The following is an 18,962-nucleotide window of genomic DNA, read 5'->3' on the forward strand; positions in this document are numbered from 1 at the left end:
ATGTGGTGCTCTATTACACTGAATGGGCATGGGTATCCTCTTCTTTTTGCCATTAATTACGCTCCGTGTCGACCTCGGTGCTGCCCAACAAGTCGCGGCACAACATGGTACCACATTGAAAAGGTGCAACTCTAAATTTAAACTTGTCCGTGTACTAAAACCCATAACAAAATCTGTCACATGATGAGGACGTGAATGATGAACCGCGATATGGCAGGGGTTTTCTGTAATATCCCACTAATATAAACACAGCATGGACTACATGTTAGGTACACCTGCACAATCCTGAAATCTATAAAGAGCGTTTTCAAAAATATTGGAAACAACCCATACACTATAACCATGCCAAACCGTGCAATTTTATGTTAGCAACGGAAAATGTCTTATCCTTCTCTTTAATTGACAGCATTCGCAGTAAATCAGGCCTCTGTCAAGGGAAAGGGTTACACCCATCATCATCATCATCGAGTGAAGCTGGTTCACCAACATACCACACATATTCACACGGAGTCTACATGTGGCAACACCACTACCATGCACAATGTGGCCTTATGTCACCACCAAACTGCAAGGTTTGATTGTAGAAAAATATAAAGATTTACTGGTGTGTTTCCGGTTAGAGTCAATTGAAATGCACTTAGCAACAGTTACATGCATCCTGGCCTGAAACGCTTCAGTTTCTCAATAATCAAACAAAAAAAAATACACACGTTTCCTGCGGGCTTGGATGCACGTTGCACACACGACCAGAAACAATGACTGAAATGTTTGAGGTGAAAAATTCCCAGGCAAAGTTTCTAGCGGTGCGGGCAACAGAACAGCTGTGAAACACTACCTGTGGAGACACAACATAACACGAACATTATAGTGTCAAATCATCACTACTGTGTGTGTTATAAGGATAACCATGTCTGCAATTCAACTGTGCTCAGCGTCACGGCACTCACCTGCTCCGGTGATGACCGAGAAGAAGCCAGCAAGTTGGTGGAGTGTCACAGGTGAGTTTTTCACTCGTGTCGCTCACCTTGGCTACTCAGGTGTGAGTGCAGCTGTCTATCAAGCCCAGCACGCCGTGTTGAGACATGACGGGTGACACACCCACTGGAGGTGCACACCCACCTCCCCTACCTCTCTCCTTGTCTTTCACGCCATACAGACATTATGTAAATGCACCAAAAAAAAAAAAAAAAAGGCTTTCTGTGTTCTTTGGAGCCAAATAAATAGACCTTCAACTTGATCTATTGGTTTTTTTTAAAGCTATGAGGCCAAAAAAGTCCAAAGGTGCCTCTTCAGGAATAACCGGTAAGCACTCAGGGGAACTACAAGGAAATTATTTAAGTAAATTACACCTTAAATGTCAGTGAACGGCTAAGACGTGGACAGTTTCAAGTTTGTATTCTTTAAACACAACACAGGTTAGTTGTCCTCCAGTGACAAACAATCCATCAGATTGAGCTACACCCTTCCACGCTTACTAATAAGTTGATTTTAATTCACATATTCACCTCCCTTTTTTTCCCACTTTGCAGAACTAATAGAACCAGGAAGCATTTTAATTATCACACACTACTCATTGCAGAGGTTCGAACATGACACCACAGGTGCCCCAAAAAAATCTCCTTGAGTGTGTTTAAAAGTGAGATGGGCCGTTTGGCCAGGGGGCACTTACTTGCTCACTGTGCCTGATGCAGGAATGATATCTGACTGGTTGGAGCACCAGCCAGGCCAAAATGTACAGGGAGTCAACCTTGGATGCATGACAAGGCAATTATAAGCGCTTTGTTTAAGCTTGCACAAAGGACATAGTACAGCCTCATTTATTTTTATTGATAGTCCATCGGTCCCATGGTACGGTGCGAAGAATGCTAAAAGGTTGAATATGACAATAAAATCCTGTTCACTTTCAGTATTTCACCCATTATGAATACAGATTGAGAGTCAAGCTTTGTACCAAAGGAATAAAAACAGTAGGATACAGTAAAATATAGACAATATAATTTGTTTTCTACAGTGGAAACTATGATCAAACACAACAAAGTAACCAAAAATGAACATTTTCCCATATGAAGTAATGCATATCCACTGAAATGGTCCATTTAAAAGATTAATTTAAACTACCTTGAACACTGGAAAAGCCCCACTGTTGTCTGTCTCCGTTACTATATAATTTATTGAAAATCTTATCTACATAGAGTATTTGTTACTCCTTATCCCAACTATACCATAAGTCTTAAAAATAAAAAATAAAGTTGAAATGTACACTTAAGTCGTGTCTTTGGGTTTTCATCTCAGTCTTGTTACCCTAACGCATTACCCCCTTCTGAAAAATTTGAAGTATTCCACGAGTCACATGGTCCACAGGAAGTTTCATCATTCACATCCTCTGCAGGCCATGGGAAGCCCAAAAGTAAGTTTGCTCATTTATTTTTTTTGATGATATTTCAACTGTGACTGCAAGGTTAAAATCTCGGCTCACCAGCTTTACCTTTTTTTTTTTTTTTCATGTTTACTTTTAAAATATGTTTTTTTTGGGCGAATCACGCACTGTAATCTGTTTAGTGTCACCATGTTATTAGCATGAATGCTATGCGGCTACATTTCATGTAGTTGCTAATTTTATGCATAAAACGCCTTTTACTTTCAGTGCTGTCCCTCAAATTAGGCGTTTCGCTACATAAAACAATGACACTAAAGAAATTAAGCGCCAAGAGAGTTACAACAATCAAATTGCCATCACACAACCCTTACTTCACTGTACAGTTACATTTGTCTTCCCTGTCATACAAATATAAAGATAAGCCACTTTTAATATTAAAATGTAAAAAAACAACAGCACTTTTTGAACACTTTTATACTTCACACACCTAATTTTATTGACATTCTCAACTCTCATACAAGTGCAAAAACCATTAACCATTGTGCATCTTAAGATGTTAATATCCAGTCTTAACCTGAGTCGCATCAAATCTAATGATTTTAATCAGTCTCAATTTTCACACAAGTGGAAAAATTGGTTAATTGGTGTTAATATTATAATGCTTCGATCATAAAACCCTTTCACAACCATAAATGTAACGTATAAAGTATTATTTTAACATTCTTAACTGTCATACAAGTCTAAAAAGAAGTCTAAACAATCTTTAAACACTTTTAATGTTACAGACGTGACTGAATTGTCTCATTTTTATGTCATGCTAGTGTAAAAAAGGGCCAACAATGTTATTAAAATGTAAACATCTAATTTTCTTAGCATTGTTAACTATCATGCAAGTGTAAAAATAAATTAACCACTGTTAAATGTAGGGGGGGAAACTCCTTAAACACACTCAATGTGAGGTTTTGTGCAACTTTAGAGGCATGATTTCCCTTAAAATTCTACACCTATCAAAGAAATGTTCCATTTACACATTAAACAGACTGATAGATAGATAGATAGATAGATAGATAGATAGATAGATAGATAGATAGGCAGGCCTCAAATGATTAAATGGTGTGCCATCATTTCCATTTCTTCTTGGAGCATCATGACTGGCAGACAAACAGGAATCCCAGGTTCTAAAACATGTTCTGGCAATGTGGACCGTTTTCCTACAAACTAGACACCATACATATTTCTCCCAGATGACAAAGTGACAGTGCTAAAACTGTTTCTGCGCAATATACAGCTTTAGAGACAATAAATTAATAAACCACAGCAAAATTATCAGTTTATGCCAACAAATCATGAGATGCAAAGAAATTAAAGTATTTATATAATTTTCTGTAAATGTCTTGAGTGGATTTATAAAGTCTAAACACCCCTGGTTCACATGCCAGGTTTTTGCAATATTTTACATTTTTTCCATCATTAGTGTGACCTATCTCCCGTAAAACTCCTGTTGGGAGAAAAAGAGAAAGATTTTAGAGACAGAAGGTAAAGGCTTCTGTAACTTTATATAGGGAAAATCAGATGCACTTTAAATGATGGCAGGTATATGCTGACTCCCATTTAGCATGAGTTTGAAAGTGACTGGTTAATTCTGAACACACCACATCCTCAGTTTTAAGAGGGTGTGCACACTTGTGGAACCACATTATCTCAGTTGTTTATTTTTACTTCCCTCTCTAAAAGAGAGTTGTAAAGTATATAGGTCACAACAATGGTGGGAAAAGTTTTGAACTTATTTATTATGGACACATTTTTTTTTACATTACACAAGCCTTGCATTTGAACAGGGGTGTGTAGACTTGGGAGTTTGCATGTTCTCCCCGTGCCTACGTGGGTTTTCTCCGGGCACTCCGGTTTCCTCCCACATCCCAAAAACATGCATGGTAGGTTAATTGAAGACTCTAAATTGCCCGTAGGTGCGAATGTGAGTGCAAATGGTTGTTTGTTTCTATGTGCCCTGCGATTGGCTGGCGACCGGTTCAGGGTGTACCCGCCTCCCGCCCGAAGATGGCTGGGATAGGCTCCAGCATGCCCGCGACTCTAGTGAGGATAAGCGGAACAGAAAATGGATGACGCATGAATAACCTGATAACTCATGGTCGGCTATTGACTTCCATAGGCTTTCTGCCAACCAAAACACCACGTGACCATTTGGTGACGACACAGCGAACGCTTCCATATGATTGTGTTAGAAGCACAGCAAGCACCATTGGCTCCAAAATCCAATCTTGATTTTGAAATCTTTTTCTTTTATTCGATTTTCTAATCTTACAATGGTCTCCTATTTTTTTTTCAAGTGCTTATATCCACCATCAGCTTCTTTAAATATACAAGTACCATGGAATAAGAGCCATTATAAGAAAATACAAAAATATTCCTAAGTAAAGCTAATAATGCTCAGTTGAGGAAGGAAGCAATGACTGACACTGACTGACATAACAATCAGGACCTTCCTGTCTGTGTTTTTTCTTGGAAACCCACACTAGATGGCATCTACCTGACATGCTCTCTTGCTCAACTTGTTTGCAGGGGAGGTTGTTCGGAGGTGGAGCAGGCTTAAAAAAAAACAACTATTTGATCAAGGTTATTCAGTTTTGTCTGTCTTGGTCTTCACAAGAATCATCCCTCAATTATGGTGCTTTGTACACAAATGAGCTAACAAATATGAGCTCACATTGATATTGTCACAGTCCAGTGGATTTTTTTTTAAAAATTGTTTTTATACTAGTCAGGAAAAGGGGTACAGAGAATGGATGGATGGATGAATGAATGGCTGCATAGATTTTTCAAATTATATATATATATATATATATATATATATATATATAAAACAGTTCTGAGGGCCTGTGTTCAATCCCCGGCCCCGCCTGCGTGGAGTTTGCATGTTCTCCCCGTGCCTGTGTGGGTTTTCTCCGGGCACTCCGGTTTCCTCCCACATCCCAAAAACATGCATGATAGGTTAACTGAAGACTTCCCGTAGATGTGAATGTGAGTGCGAATATATGTTTGTTTATATGTGCCCTGTGATTGGCTGGCAACCAGTTCGGGGTGTACTCTGCCTCCTACCCGCTCCCGTGACCCTTGTGAGGATAAGCGGCTCTGAAAATTGATGGATGGATGGATGGATGGATTTACATTTAAAATATGACAAACATGAAAGATATTGTTTCGGTTTTCAGACAAAAAAAATCAGAGTCCAAAAAGTGCATCCATCCATCCATTTTCTTCCAGCTTAAGCAGTAAAGCCCAGACTTCCCTCTCCCCAGCTACTTCGTCCAGGTCTTGCTGGGGGATCCTGAGGCGTTCCAGGCCAGCCGAGAGACATAGTCTCTTCAGCGTCTCCTGGGTCGTTCCCGGGGCCTCCTCTCGGTGGGTCTTGGTCTTTCGGTCACGACCCACAACTCGTGGCTATAGGTGAGGGTAGGAACGTAGATCAATCGGTAAATCGAGAGCTTTGCCTTTCGGCTCAGCTCCTTCTTCACAATGACACACCGATACAGAGTCTGCATCACTGCAGACACTGTACCGATCTCCCCCTCGATCTCCCACTCCATTCTACCCTCACTCGTGAACAAGATCTCAAGATACTTGAGATCTCAAGTATCTCAAGATTCCTCCACTTCGGGCAGGAGCCACCCTTCTCCAACTGAGGATCATGAGCACCCTCCCCAGGGTCTTCTCCAAGTCCACAAAGCACATGTAGACTGGCCAACTACCATGTACGTACCCTCAAACGCTGGCACAGTTCCACGGCCAGGACGAAAACCACACTGCTCCTCCTGAATCTGAGATTTGACTTCCTGATTGACCCTCCTCTCCGTAACCGCTGAATAGACCTTACTAGGGAGGCTGAGTCAAGGGGCACCACCACCCCACAGGCTGCAGGTCAGTCAGGACAGCCCCAAAACATCCAGAGCCTTTAGGAACTCCGGGCGGATCATGTCAGTGGAATTGAGGAGTTCTTGAAAGTATTTGCCACACCGACTCACTGTGTCCCAAGTTGAGGTCAGCCGCACCCTGTCCCCACAATACACCGTGTTGATGGTGCACTGCTTCCCTCTCCTAATACGCCAGATGGTGGACCAGAATTACCTTTGAAGCTGTCCGGAATTTGTTCTCCATGGCCTCAGCGAACTCCTCCCACTCCTGAGATTTTGTCTCAGCGATCACTAAATCTGCATACCGCTTGGCCTGTCTGTGCCCATTAGCTGCCTCTGGAGTGCCACAGATCAAAAAGACTCGTTCGGACTCCTTCAGCTTGACGGCATCTCCCACCGCTGGTGTCCACAAACGGGTTCGGAAATTGCCATCACGACAGGCACCGACCACCTTACAACCACAGCTCCGGTCGGGCCCCTCAACAATAAAGGTGCGGAACATGGCCCACTCGGACTTGATGCCCTCCGCCTTCCCCGGGATGTTGGCAAAGTTCTGCCAGAGGTCGGAGTTGAAGCTCCTTCATTTTATATATATCCATCCATTTTCAACACTGCTTATCCTGGTTAGGGTCACGGGGTGCCTATCCCAGCAGACTTTGGGTGAAAGGCGGACTACACCCTGAACTGGTCGCCAGTCAGTCGCAGGGTGCATATAGACACAGACAACCATTCGCACTCACATTCACACCGTCACTGAGTGGGAACTGAACCCAAAGTCAAGCTAGTGTACCACTACACCATCAGTGACCCTATATATATATATATATAAATATATATATATATATATATATATATATATATATATATATATATATATATATATATATATATTCTTGGTATTCTGATGGATTTTTGTTAAAAATTTCAGTCGGACAGAACAAAGGTTTAAAGGGGAGTGACAGAAAAAAACAAAAGGGAGAGACAGTGAAAACAGGACATTAACATTAACTTCATTCAACAACACTTCTGGTGGCCCAACCTGGTCAAAGACACTGTGAGTATGTCTCAGCCTGCTCTGTCTGTGCCTGACGTAAAGCCTCACATCAACCCCCAGCTGGTCTGCTGCGCCCTTTACCCATTCCAAGCCGCCCTTGGTCCCACATTTCCCTGGACTTTGTCACCGGCCTACCCCCCGAGGGTAACACTGTCATCCTCACCATCATCGATCGTTTCTCCAAGTGTGTCCATTATGTACCCCTTCCCAAGTTGTCCTCTGCTTTGGAAACCGCTAACCTCTTAGTCCTCCACATATTCAGACTTAATGGCATTCCAATAGACATTATCTCAGACCGAGGTCCTCAGTTCTCCTCCATGGTCTGGAAGGAGTTCTGCAAGGCGGTGGCCGCAGCAACCAGTCTGTCTTCCGGCTACCACCCCCAATCCAACAGCCAGACGGAGCGGGCGAACCAGAGCCTGGAATCTGCTCTTTGCTGTGTTGCCGCTCGCAATCCCGCCTCCTGGAGCACCTTCCTTCTGTGGGTGGAATATGCCTATAACTCCCTCACCTGCTGCGCTACAGGTATATCTCCATTTATGGCCTGTTACGGTTTCCAACCTCCGTTATTTAAGGAACAGGAGCGGTTCCTGCGGTGAGGTAGCAACTACTACAGGTCCAATCCGTATGGAAGGATGTCAGGGCTGCTCTTACTCATTCTACTGAGAGGAACAAGCAGCTGGCAGATCTCCATCGCTCCCCCATGCCAGAGTACAAGATGGGTCAGATGGTTTGGCTATCCTCCCGTGACCTCCCTCTTCAGACTGAATCCCGTAAGCTCATTCCACGTTTCATTGGTCCCTTCCCTATCACCAAAATCATCAACGCCACTCCTGTGCAGTTAAAACTTCCCCTATCTCATAAGATCCACCCGACATTTCATGTTTCCCTGCCTCTCTCCACCCGTGCCCTTGGCTCTCCGTCTGTACCCCCTCCAACCCGCCATTGACGAGCACCCTGCCTTTACGGTGTCGTGTATCTTTGATGTGCGGCCCTGGGGCAGGGACTTTCAGTTTTTGGTTGATCAGGAGGGGTATGGCCTGGAAGAACGTTCCGGGATCTCGCGCAAGCTTATTTTGGATGGCTCTCTTATTAGAGACTTTTGAGACACACCCTGTCAAGCCTGGGAGGACGCCGGGAGGCGTCCGTTGGGGGAGGGTACTGTCATGGTTGTTTCGTGCAGTCCCCTTTTTTGGAGCTTGGGTGGCGCTTCATGCCTCACATCCCTCTCTCTCTCTCTCCCTCTCTCTCTCTCCCCCAGCAATCAGCCGGGAGGCGTCCGTTGGGGGAGGGTACTGTCATGGTTGTTTCCTGCAGTCCCCATTTTTGGAGCTTGGGTGGTGCTTTTTGCCTCACATCCCTCTCTCTCTCTCTCCCCCAGCAATCAGCACCACTTAGGCCGCGCACCTGTCCTGTGATACGATTAGTATTGTCACACATCTTTAGAAATAGATTGCAAATTCCGTATAGTTATGAGTTATTTTTCGCAATGAATGAGTGGCGCCAATACAAGCGAATAAGTCCCAGAGGTAAGAATCTGCGAACACATGCAAGTCGATTGACACCGTCTTGCATGCACAATAACCTTCAGATGTGTCCTGTAATTGCTGCGCCTGCACCGCTAAGGTGAAGCTCCTTCTGACAGGGGACTCAGCCAGACGTTCCCAGCAGACTCTTACAATACGTTTGGGTCTGCCAGGTCGGGACCAGCATCATCCCCCACCCTTCAAGCCAACACACCACCAGGTTAAGAAATTGATATTTGAACGCATATGGTGGGACAACACATATAGACAAATACTATAACATTACTCACAGGCATATATTCTTCACCCTCGACAAAAATTGACTTATATTACAGCAATTTACTGAGTTGCAGAACAGCAGAAAAAGATGTCTATTCGTCTTTGTTTGTCTACAGTATTATACAGTAGTGCCTCCCGGTGGCCAAAGCGGGCACTTATTCTATTTAATTATTTTATTACCCTGTGTTTTTATAAAGTACAATATTATAGAGTGCTATTTTTCCTTATTAAAAAAAACAAAAACACATTTTTTTCTAGGGGGGACAGGGAAGCTGGAACGGCTTGATGGCATTTCCATTCATTTTAATGGGAAAAGATGATTTGACTGTTTTGAGTTAAGAGCATGGACAAGGAACAAATTATCCATCCATCCATTTTCTGAGCCCCTTATCCTCATAAGGGTTGCGGGACCCATCGGGCAGGAGGCGGGGTACACCCTGAACTGGTTGCCAGCCAATCGCAGGGCACACATAAACAAAAAACCATTCGCACCTATGGGCAATTTAGAGTCCCCAGTGAACCTACCATGCATGTTTTTGGGATGTGGGAGAAAACCGGAGTGCCCGGAGAAAACCCACGCAGGCACAGGGAGAACATGCAAACTGAATATATATATATATATATATATATATATATATATATATATATATATATATATATATATTATTAGGTCGTAGACGTAAAAGTAGATAGATGGAATTATTAAATACACCGGAATACAGTGGCAACAAATTGCAAACTGACGCAATAGTTACGTGAAGAAGAGGCCTTCATCCTGAAGTGGATAGAATATGGCTGATGATGATGATGATATATGCACAGTATATAATAATAATATAAACAAGGGTTTCAATTTCATTTTTCTTTCAACAGTGGAGGTTTGCACTCTGAGTGACATTCTAGTTAAACATCATATCTGATCTTATCATTATTCTGTGAACCTTTGTTTTTTTTTTTCTTGATTCCATGTAAACAAACAACAATACTTATCTTAGCTCTAAGATGCACAGTGTTTCATTCGTATTCTTTTTAGCTGAGAACAAGCATGTTATTATCATATATGTTGTCGATTGGTTCAGAATGTAAGTTTCCATGCTATAAAAACAACACAATTGATTTAAATTTGACCACTACATAAAAACCAGGTTTTACACTTTGGGGGATAAGGAGATTTTTCCTGATGTGACCATTTCCTATCTGGTGCAGCCTCCACCCTGCAGACAGACAGTACTGTTAATGACTCACACCAAGCGCACTTTTACAATAATATGATGCAACCGGACTGTATATATATCTTATTTGTATTTCCTAAAACCAGAAATAAACTTTTTTTAGTCAAATGTGATGATGATGAATTATGTGTATGACACGAAAAAGTGTTTTCTTTTAGTTTGAAGCTTATTGCAGGAAAGGGTGGAAGCTGATGCAATCTGGAAAATTTAGCCTGTTTACAAACTGGCATCCCCTGTCACCAAATATGGTCAAATGGTTTGCGTTAATTGTCTGTGTAAAATGAAGACAAAGTTTGTGCCAGTAAACACATGTTCGCTGCAGTATATTGCTGAGGAAAAGCAGGTTCACCTTCATTTATTAAGCTGATTTATAAGACCGCCTACTCTGTTATTTGCAGTAGCTCTTACTGTATCACGTAAAATAACTACAGTATTATACATTTATACAAAAAAAACTATCAACCAACTGACCTAACTACCTACCTACCCTACCTACCTACCTAAATACCTACAGTGGATATGAAAAGTCTACACACCCCTGTTCAAATGTTAGGTTTTTGTGAAAAAATATCAGGCCAAGATAAATACTACTCATAAAAAAAATCTCAGGAAAAAACTACTAGAACATCTGAACTTTATTTGGTGTTTGTCAGAGGCACTTTAGATGGTGGTAGATGACTGCTGACACCCATTTAACATGAGTTCGAATGTGATTGGTCGATTCCGAATACAGCCACATCCCAGTTATAAGAGGTTGTGCACTCTAGTGCAACCACATTATGTCAGTTACTTGTTTTTACGTCCCCTTTCGAAACGATTTCTTTTTTCTAATTGGGTTGCTGTACAGGTCAGAGGTCATATTTATGGTGGAAAATGTTTTGAAATGATTTCCCTCTCTCTCTCTCTTTCTATCCATCAAAAAACCCAGAAAATTATATTAGTACATTACAAGAACAATGCTTTGGAATCAATATACAATCATAGGAAATAATGTAAAGTAAAATAATTTGTTCCCAGTTTAAATTGTTACTGTAATAACACCTTTGCTAACTAGATGAGCATTTTTTAAAGTCGCAGTTACCATTATTATCTGTCATACAAGTTTAAAGAGATATAGACTGTATATTACAGTTTTTCTCAGTCGCTTTGGTACATTTCTCAGATGAGAATTTTAATTCTCCAAACTACTAGTTTAATCTTCACATCATAGTGTACACATAGTGCACACCAAAAAAGCAGTTTCTCATTTATTTGAAGAAGTTTCGAATGCTTTGGTACATCCATGCAAATGGTGATGTACAATTCTCGGCTGTTTCCTACATTATCAGTTGTTATGTCATGTAGATCAAAAAGTTTTATCGTGTTATCAATTGAATAGTTCCCCCCATAACATTTAGGCACTAGTTCATTGCATAAGACTTTGCATGCAAGATGGTTGGAGAAGTTGTCATACTGTCGGTCAAGAATATTTTTATATATTTCTATTAGACTTTCCATGAGACTTTTTGCCAGGTGAATCTTGACTTTGTCTAACAATGGGAAATCTGTGAAGCATTACTGTATATCAACCAATTTTCTGAAATACTTCATCGCAAGAGAAGATATTCGATGTAATGTGGAGGAGAATTTGTGGCCCTAAAGCCAGAAACGTCAGGTGGAGGAAGACTGCACTGTAATACATACAGCACTGCATTACAGTTTTTCCTGACTGTACTATGTTTACGTTTCTAATTTTGTTTTTATTTGTTTTCTTTGTGCTATGCAGTGCTGTCTTTTTCTTTATCTTTTACAATGACATGGTCTGTCAACAAATTACAGTACAAACAGTAAAAGTGTAAATGTGACCACTTGTCATCAAAACTTTAGCCAGTTTACATCAGAACATCCCCCTAGAGTACACTGTTATATTGTATTGTTATACAAACACTTTCTAACTGTCTTATATGAAGTCAGACAGTTAGAAAGTGTTAATAATATTGGTAGTCTTATGATTACCAATATTACTTCTTTTTGCTAAATGCCAGAATAATGAGTGATGGATTTTTAAAGGCAATTTTTCATTACTAACTTCAGAATCACACGTTTATATACAAGAATATTACTATGGCTTTAAACAGTTTGGGAAAATCCATATAATGATACATTTCTTTGGAAGCTTCTGATAGGTGTACTGTCAACATTTGAGTTAGTTTTATATTAGGCACACCTGAAACACACTGCTTCTTTGTGTAACATCATGGGAAATCCCCCCACCCCCCAAAAAAAATAAATAAAATCAACCGCGATATCAAGAAGAGAACTGTGGACTTGCACAAGTCTGGATTTCTTGCACAATTTCCAGATTCCTGAATGTGCCACATTCATCTGTTCAAACAATTTTGCACAAGTATAAACAGCATGGGAATGTCCAGCCATCATACCACTTAGGAATGAGATGGGTTCTGTGTCACAGAGGTGAACGTGCTTTGGTCTGAAATGTGCATATCAACCCAAGAACAAAAGCAAAAGACCTTGTGAAGATGGTGGCTAAAACTGCTAAGAGTGTGTCATTGTGTCAGGAACAATTTGCCCCTGTCGGCCACCGTAGAGGAGAGGTAAACAGAACTCTTTGCTAGTGCCGTAGATAAGCTTGAGAAATTCGAATGACCTGATTTCAGGTCTCAGCAGAAAAACGTCTGTAATTTAGGAATGTGTGGATGATATTAATTCATATTTCACATGTTTATCGAGGCAACATAGAGCCAATATTGCATCCCAAATACTAGATAAAATATGGCATCTTTAATCCACCTCTTAATACCACCACTATCACAACACAATTATAAAAACCATCAATACTATACAAAAATACTGTATGTTGGGTAAAATGTGTGTCAAAGTTCACTGTATTCGAATGTGTTGTTTGTGTCTATTTGTGGAATTATCAGATAAAGAAAAGGACTTCCCATCAGATGGTACCGGTGGAGACCTCTTGTGCGTCACACACGGCATAAATAGTGGCTGCAGCACACAGCACGTCCTACACTCTGAACAAGCTTCCACAACTGTTCACGCAAAGCCTCCCAGTTAACTTTTTTTTTTCTTTTTAAAGCACTGTTTTCTTTTTTCATTGTGCTTCTCGCATCCTGCTTACTCCTCTCTCTCTGAATGTTATGGCCAGCTCAGCACTGCAGCTTCTCGGGTTCTTCCTGTCACTGATTGGAGTGGCTGCCACCGTGACTGCCACCATCATGGTGGAGTGGAAGATGCACGGCCATTCGCATCGCATCTACGAGGGCCTGTGGATGACCTGCAGCGTCGGTCACAGGACCACGTGCGAAGTTCACGACTCTCTCCTAAAACTGTCAAGTAAGTTTGACTGATACTTTGACAAGATGATGTTGAAAAATGTATATTTTAGGCCAGTTTCCCTAGCTTTATTGAACCAAGGCACAAACTTTACATGACACACAAACTGTCACAAAGACTGGATACAGAGGTTAATGATATACCTCTTGCCATCTTGTCACTATTACATCACTAGCATAGATGGGATAATTTCCCACAGTGCACCCGGTGTATACACTGTTATTGTTAATGTACCATGGCATGATTGAATCACTGGTTTAGCCAACAAAATAACTCGCCTGAGTATTGTCTCACACTAAGAAATGGCCCCACATGAACATAGAGAGTCAATTCATTACTTTTTGCCCACTCCCAGATCAGGTCCAGATAACCAGGGGTATTCTGCTTTTGAGCGTGTTCCTGTCAGTCGTGGCATTAATGGTCTCCACTATCGGAATGAAGTGCACCCGCTTTATGGAAGGCAGAGCCACTGCCAAGGGTGCAGTATCTAGGATTGGAGGGATTATGTTCATGGCCGCAGGTATGATTTCAACATTAATTTACTGTCCTACTGTAATGATTGAGGTTCAACCAGTTTTCTGGAAAAAATGTGGCACAAAGGTCAAACTTCCTCGTGGTTGACCTCATGCGAGATGGCAGCAAATCCTGTGAGACTTCAGCTCAGTGAACATCAGGAAGAACTAATTGTGTTTTGCTGTTTTGTTTTGTCTTTTGTGTCATGCCACCACAGAAGTGGTCAGGTTTATTTCAAAAGTGGCGCGTGTACATACGAATGAAGCAAGCACAAAGCCTGTCGAAAGACAGACAACCTATACGGTACCTATAAACCACCACTATGTATTTTAGTTATTTAAAGGTGTGCTATTTTATTTAATTACATTTTTTATTTTATTTTAACTTCTCTTAAAACCTTATATGACCGTTAAAAACTGTTACATACTGTAAATCATGTTTTTTTTCCCCCCAGAAGTTTTAAACAGTTTCCAGGTGTCTTAATACAAAATCTCAAACATTCTTTGGTCAAAATTCTCTAAGGAATTACAAAAATATCTTAATATCCACTTAATATTCACTTGTTACACTCTTGATGGAACCACTGTTTTGGGTGGGGCAGTGGTTCCATCTCATCCAGATGAGCCACTGCTCACCCCATTACCATGACAACACGGGGCAGAGCTTGGGCATTGCGACTAGGCGAGTAGCTATGCTACTTGCTTTCAAGCAGCCCAGAGTCTGAAGGGAAAAGATGAAGTGAAATCACATAAACACATAAAGATGAAGTGAAATCATAATTCATAATTTTTATATTTGGTCACGGAGGCGGCATTTATTTTGTTACAGTCGTCAGTCAGTGTACAGACCCATGCATGTGGCGCATGCAGTGGAAACATAAGACAAATACCCCTCGCGTTGACACTTAACCAAACATTTCAGTATGCGCCCGTTATCAGAAACTAACATTGATAAACACGGATAATCTGTGCTAACTGCAGCTTTGTTTACATTTTGGCTTTGACTTGATATTGCTTCCCTGTAGTTTCTTGAAAATGGCAGATCTTTGCTTGGCCTAGCATCCAAATCGTAGGCTGAGAAACTGTATTATGTAAAAAGTGAGTTTGTGATGTCATAATGGCTCACTTAAAAACACATTTTTGGAAATAAAAAAATATATTTCCTGTTTAATTTTAATTGAAGGGTGGGAAGGCACTCTACAGCCTGACAGCATCCAAGCAAAAAGTCAACTTTACATGATATTTACACTGCATCTCACCATTTTTAATTTACAGTCGATCTCAATGGGAAAATTTGTTTTGAAATTAGAACAGTGAGTGACAGAAGTCAGCCAGCGTGGTGGCATGAATTACATCTGCTTTTATGGGAATAATTAGCATTTAAAACATTCTGCTACTGGTCAATAGCAATTAAACAATACACTTTTAGGGTAAGGTTTATTGTTTAAGGACTCACCTGCCCGCTCTTTCCATTCTTTCCTCTCGTTTGTCGTCATTCTCACTTCAACATCACTGCACATTGAATTTTGGCTCAATAGGAGATGCAGGTGAAATGTCTACTCAGTACTTATTCTTTGTGCAGGTTTAATGACGTTTGTCATAACGTCCTGGTATGTCAAGAAGATCGTTGCCGACTTCCATCATTCCCATCATCTCCACAGGTAACTCCCCCATCATCCACCCCTCCCCCCACACGCACACACATATATACATGCGCTTCCAGCAGTTCTCCCGTATAGCATCTGGTTTGTAATGGGTCTTTAACTGTTCGTTTGTGCAGCTTTGAGTTTGGCAAGGCGGTGTTTGTGAGCTGGGCCGGCGGCTTCCTCACAACGTTCGGCGGAGCGTTCCTGACCTGTCAGAGGTGCTCGAGGTCGTCGTCGTCCAGGTCTATAAACTCCAACCGCCTCCTGCAAACCAACAAGCCCAACAGCAACTATGTTTAGTCCACAGGAAGGACCTGCGATTATGGTCGTTGTCATGACTACTGATGAATTGCTATTAGTCATCAGTACATTGTCTGAAGAAATTACCCATACCTACATTGCACTGGGTTTTTGATTTACAGTGGAACCTCCAAAGTCGAACGAGTTCAAGCTAAATTTCCTGGTAGTATATAGGTGATTTTCATATACTTTGATCAATAACAGTTAAGACACTTGTGCAAAAACAAAAATCTAATTTAGCAATTTTTAATGCCGCCTTGGTTTGATATGGATGACTGTCTTGCATGTAGAAACAGCCAGGCTTAAAGTCCTAGTTTCAAAAGTTATTGATGATCTCAAATTTTAGGCATTCACAGGAAAGGCAGTCCTTTTGGACAGAGCAAATGAAATACACTTCTTTTTATGATGGTAAAGACGAACGTGCATAACCGTAAAGACATACACAGCTTCATAAAAAAATCACGTGAGTTGCAGAGTTTACACCTCCTAACTACTCATTAAACCATAACACTCTTGTCTTTATACAATTGTAGTAACAGTAAAGACATGCAATAGTTCCAACACTATCACAAATTCATACATAGTCATTCATATCGCAGAATTAACACCATTTATGTTGCTTTCTAGTATTGAGTGAATGCAAAATGGCTGCCTCATTCTGGCGCTTAATCTCAAAAGATCTCTCGGGTGTATTGCAACGGTATGATGAGGCTCTCTCCAGTGGCATTACAGAACTATGCATTCAGTTGTGGAGATATAGCGTTAAACAGCTTTTCGCCATTTCACTTTTCCTGATTTTTTTGGGGGTGTCGCTTAACGCACTTTGGAGTTGGGCATGATTGGCCCCTCTCTTACTATTTAAGAACTTGAACGCCTTTGTTTGTATCAGTTGTTATCTGGTGCAGTTGTGACATGCAGTTAGCTAGCGAGCTATGCCTACAACCCAAAAATGCATCTTCCCTTCGGATAGTCTGTGTGTGTGGCTGCTTTCGAGTGCCTCATTGTCAGCCGTGAGTGTGTGCACATCAAGCAGAGAAAGGTGGAAGAGTGAGGAAGGGGGAATTTTTTATTTTATTTTTTGAAGGTGACAGCTAGCATATGGGTGAAGTCAAAGTGCTACTCACTCATAAATTTATTTAAAAAAAATTTAAAAAAATAAATAAATAAAAAAATATATATATATATATATTTTTTTTTTTTTATTATTTTTTTTATTTTATTCGTTACATACGATGGCTAAGTTTCAAGTTTGTGTACAGCATTTTATAAGAAAGATAAAATATTGTGTTTATCTTTACTTTGATTTTACTTTCAGAGCAGCTAGTGCAATTTATTGGACAGGGAGTGGCATTTTCCAGATAAGATGTCCCTGCATTTCTGGGGATAGAGTTGAGCAATTAGCAGAGACATGAGACATGGATGTGACAAAACACAATCAGATTGGACAGAGCAATTAGACAATGCTTTGGGGGGTCGGGGGGGAGTATTCCTCAGCGGAAGTGCATCAATTGAATGTCTTGTGCAAATGACAGATTTTTATGTGAAGTGACATTTCTTCCTGGTATATAATCATATGGAAATGCTGTATGAATCTACCAGCTGCTCCTATGTGATTTTTTATTTTTTAACGTGGATATTTATGTATGTATGCAAATAATTTGTTCTGGACAATATCATATATCTAAACAAATTCAATAGATGAATAATAAATAGAACAGCAACAAAAGATAGCTTGATTTGTTATTATTGTGTCACATTTGCACATTGTTTTTTTTACTTGCTGACTTATGACTGAAGAATGTCCATCCATCCATTTTCTGAGCCGCTTCTCCTCAATAGGGTCGCGGGCGTGCTGGAGCCTATCCCAGCTGTCATCGGGCAGGAGGCGGGGTACACCCTGAACTGGTTGCCAGCCAATCGCAGGGGACATACAAACAAACAACCATTCGCACTCACAGTCACACCTACGGGCAATTTCGAGTCTCCAATTTATGCATGTTTTTGGGATGTGGGAGGAAACCGGACTGCCCGGAGAAAACCCACGCAGGCACGGGGAGAACATGCAAACTCCACACAGTCGGGGCCGGGGATTGAACCCGGGTCCTCAGAACTGTGAGGCTGACGCTCTAACCAGTCGTCCACCGTGCCGCGACTTAAGAATGTTTCATAGAAATGTCTCAGCAATGCAATCATTCCTTTTACAGTAGAAGCATTTAATTATTTGAAAATGCCTCGCCAAGACATCATGGTACTCCCCTAATAGCATGTAAACGTGCCACCAATTGGCTGTGGGCAGTATGGATCTGGAAATAGAAAACCTCAAAGCAACCTGATTGGGCACTCATTTTCTTTAAGTGGTATGACCTTTCAGCAGTCATTGAATAATAGCTCACTGCTTAAAGTTGGCAAAAGGTGAACCTAATATAGACCAAATATTTTGATTAAATTAGCTAAAGCTAAGCACCCTTAGATCTCTTGAAAGGCGCTACAAACACTAAATGTGAGTTAGTATTATGAGGTAGGTAGGTAGGGTTTTTAACATAAATGACTATAACCCCAACAAATTAGTTTGAATACCTTGAGTTTCATTTCAGGTTCAATATTTTCTACGGCATACGAGAGCCTGCTACAAAATACTCCCACAAATGCGGGCCACTGATTTCTTATGAAATTTATCAGTGCGTGTAAACGAGAATTACACATTTGTATAAAATGAAATTCATTTAATGTTGCAAAAATGAGTCACTGGTGATGAAGCA

General features: G+C 40.9%; 1 protein-coding gene and 1 long non-coding RNA gene across 3 annotated transcripts in view; one reads left to right on the plus strand and one right to left on the minus strand.

Annotated features, from left to right (window-relative positions):
* LOC133481302 (uncharacterized) overlaps window positions 1–2,211 on the minus strand; it is a 2,874-nt gene extending 663 nt beyond the window's left edge. Inside the window, exons 1-2 of the long non-coding RNA XR_009789515.1 lie at window positions 948–2,211; window positions 1–835 (exon numbers count right to left, since the gene is read on the minus strand). The exon at window positions 1–835 is cut by the window's left edge and continues 663 nt beyond it. This is a non-coding gene — a long non-coding RNA (uncharacterized LOC133481302). The remainder of the gene's footprint in view (window positions 836–947) is intronic.
* Window positions 2,212–2,348: 137 nt separating this feature from the next.
* LOC133480553 (claudin-1-like) lies at window positions 2,349–17,933 on the plus strand. Of its 2 annotated transcripts, none has more exons than XM_061778776.1 (5): window positions 2,349–2,407; window positions 13,325–13,745; window positions 14,101–14,265; window positions 15,840–15,918; window positions 16,038–17,933. In XM_061778776.1, exons 2-5 carry the CDS (start codon window positions 13,550–13,552, stop codon window positions 16,201–16,203), a joined length of 606 nt encoding a protein of 201 aa, XP_061634760.1. In that variant the 5' UTR covers window positions 2,349–2,407; window positions 13,325–13,549; the 3' UTR covers window positions 16,204–17,933. The 2 variants fall into 2 exon arrangements, with proteins under 2 accessions (XP_061634760.1, XP_061634761.1); XM_061778777.1 differs by lacking the exon at window positions 2,349–2,407 and having other exon boundaries at window positions 13,325–13,462; window positions 13,558–13,745.
* The last annotated feature ends 1,029 nt before the right edge of the window (window positions 17,934–18,962 follow it).

This window comes from Phyllopteryx taeniolatus, chromosome 7 (genome assembly GCF_024500385.1).
Source record: "Phyllopteryx taeniolatus isolate TA_2022b chromosome 7, UOR_Ptae_1.2, whole genome shotgun sequence".
Lineage (NCBI taxonomy): Eukaryota > Metazoa > Chordata > Actinopteri > Syngnathiformes > Syngnathidae > Phyllopteryx > Phyllopteryx taeniolatus.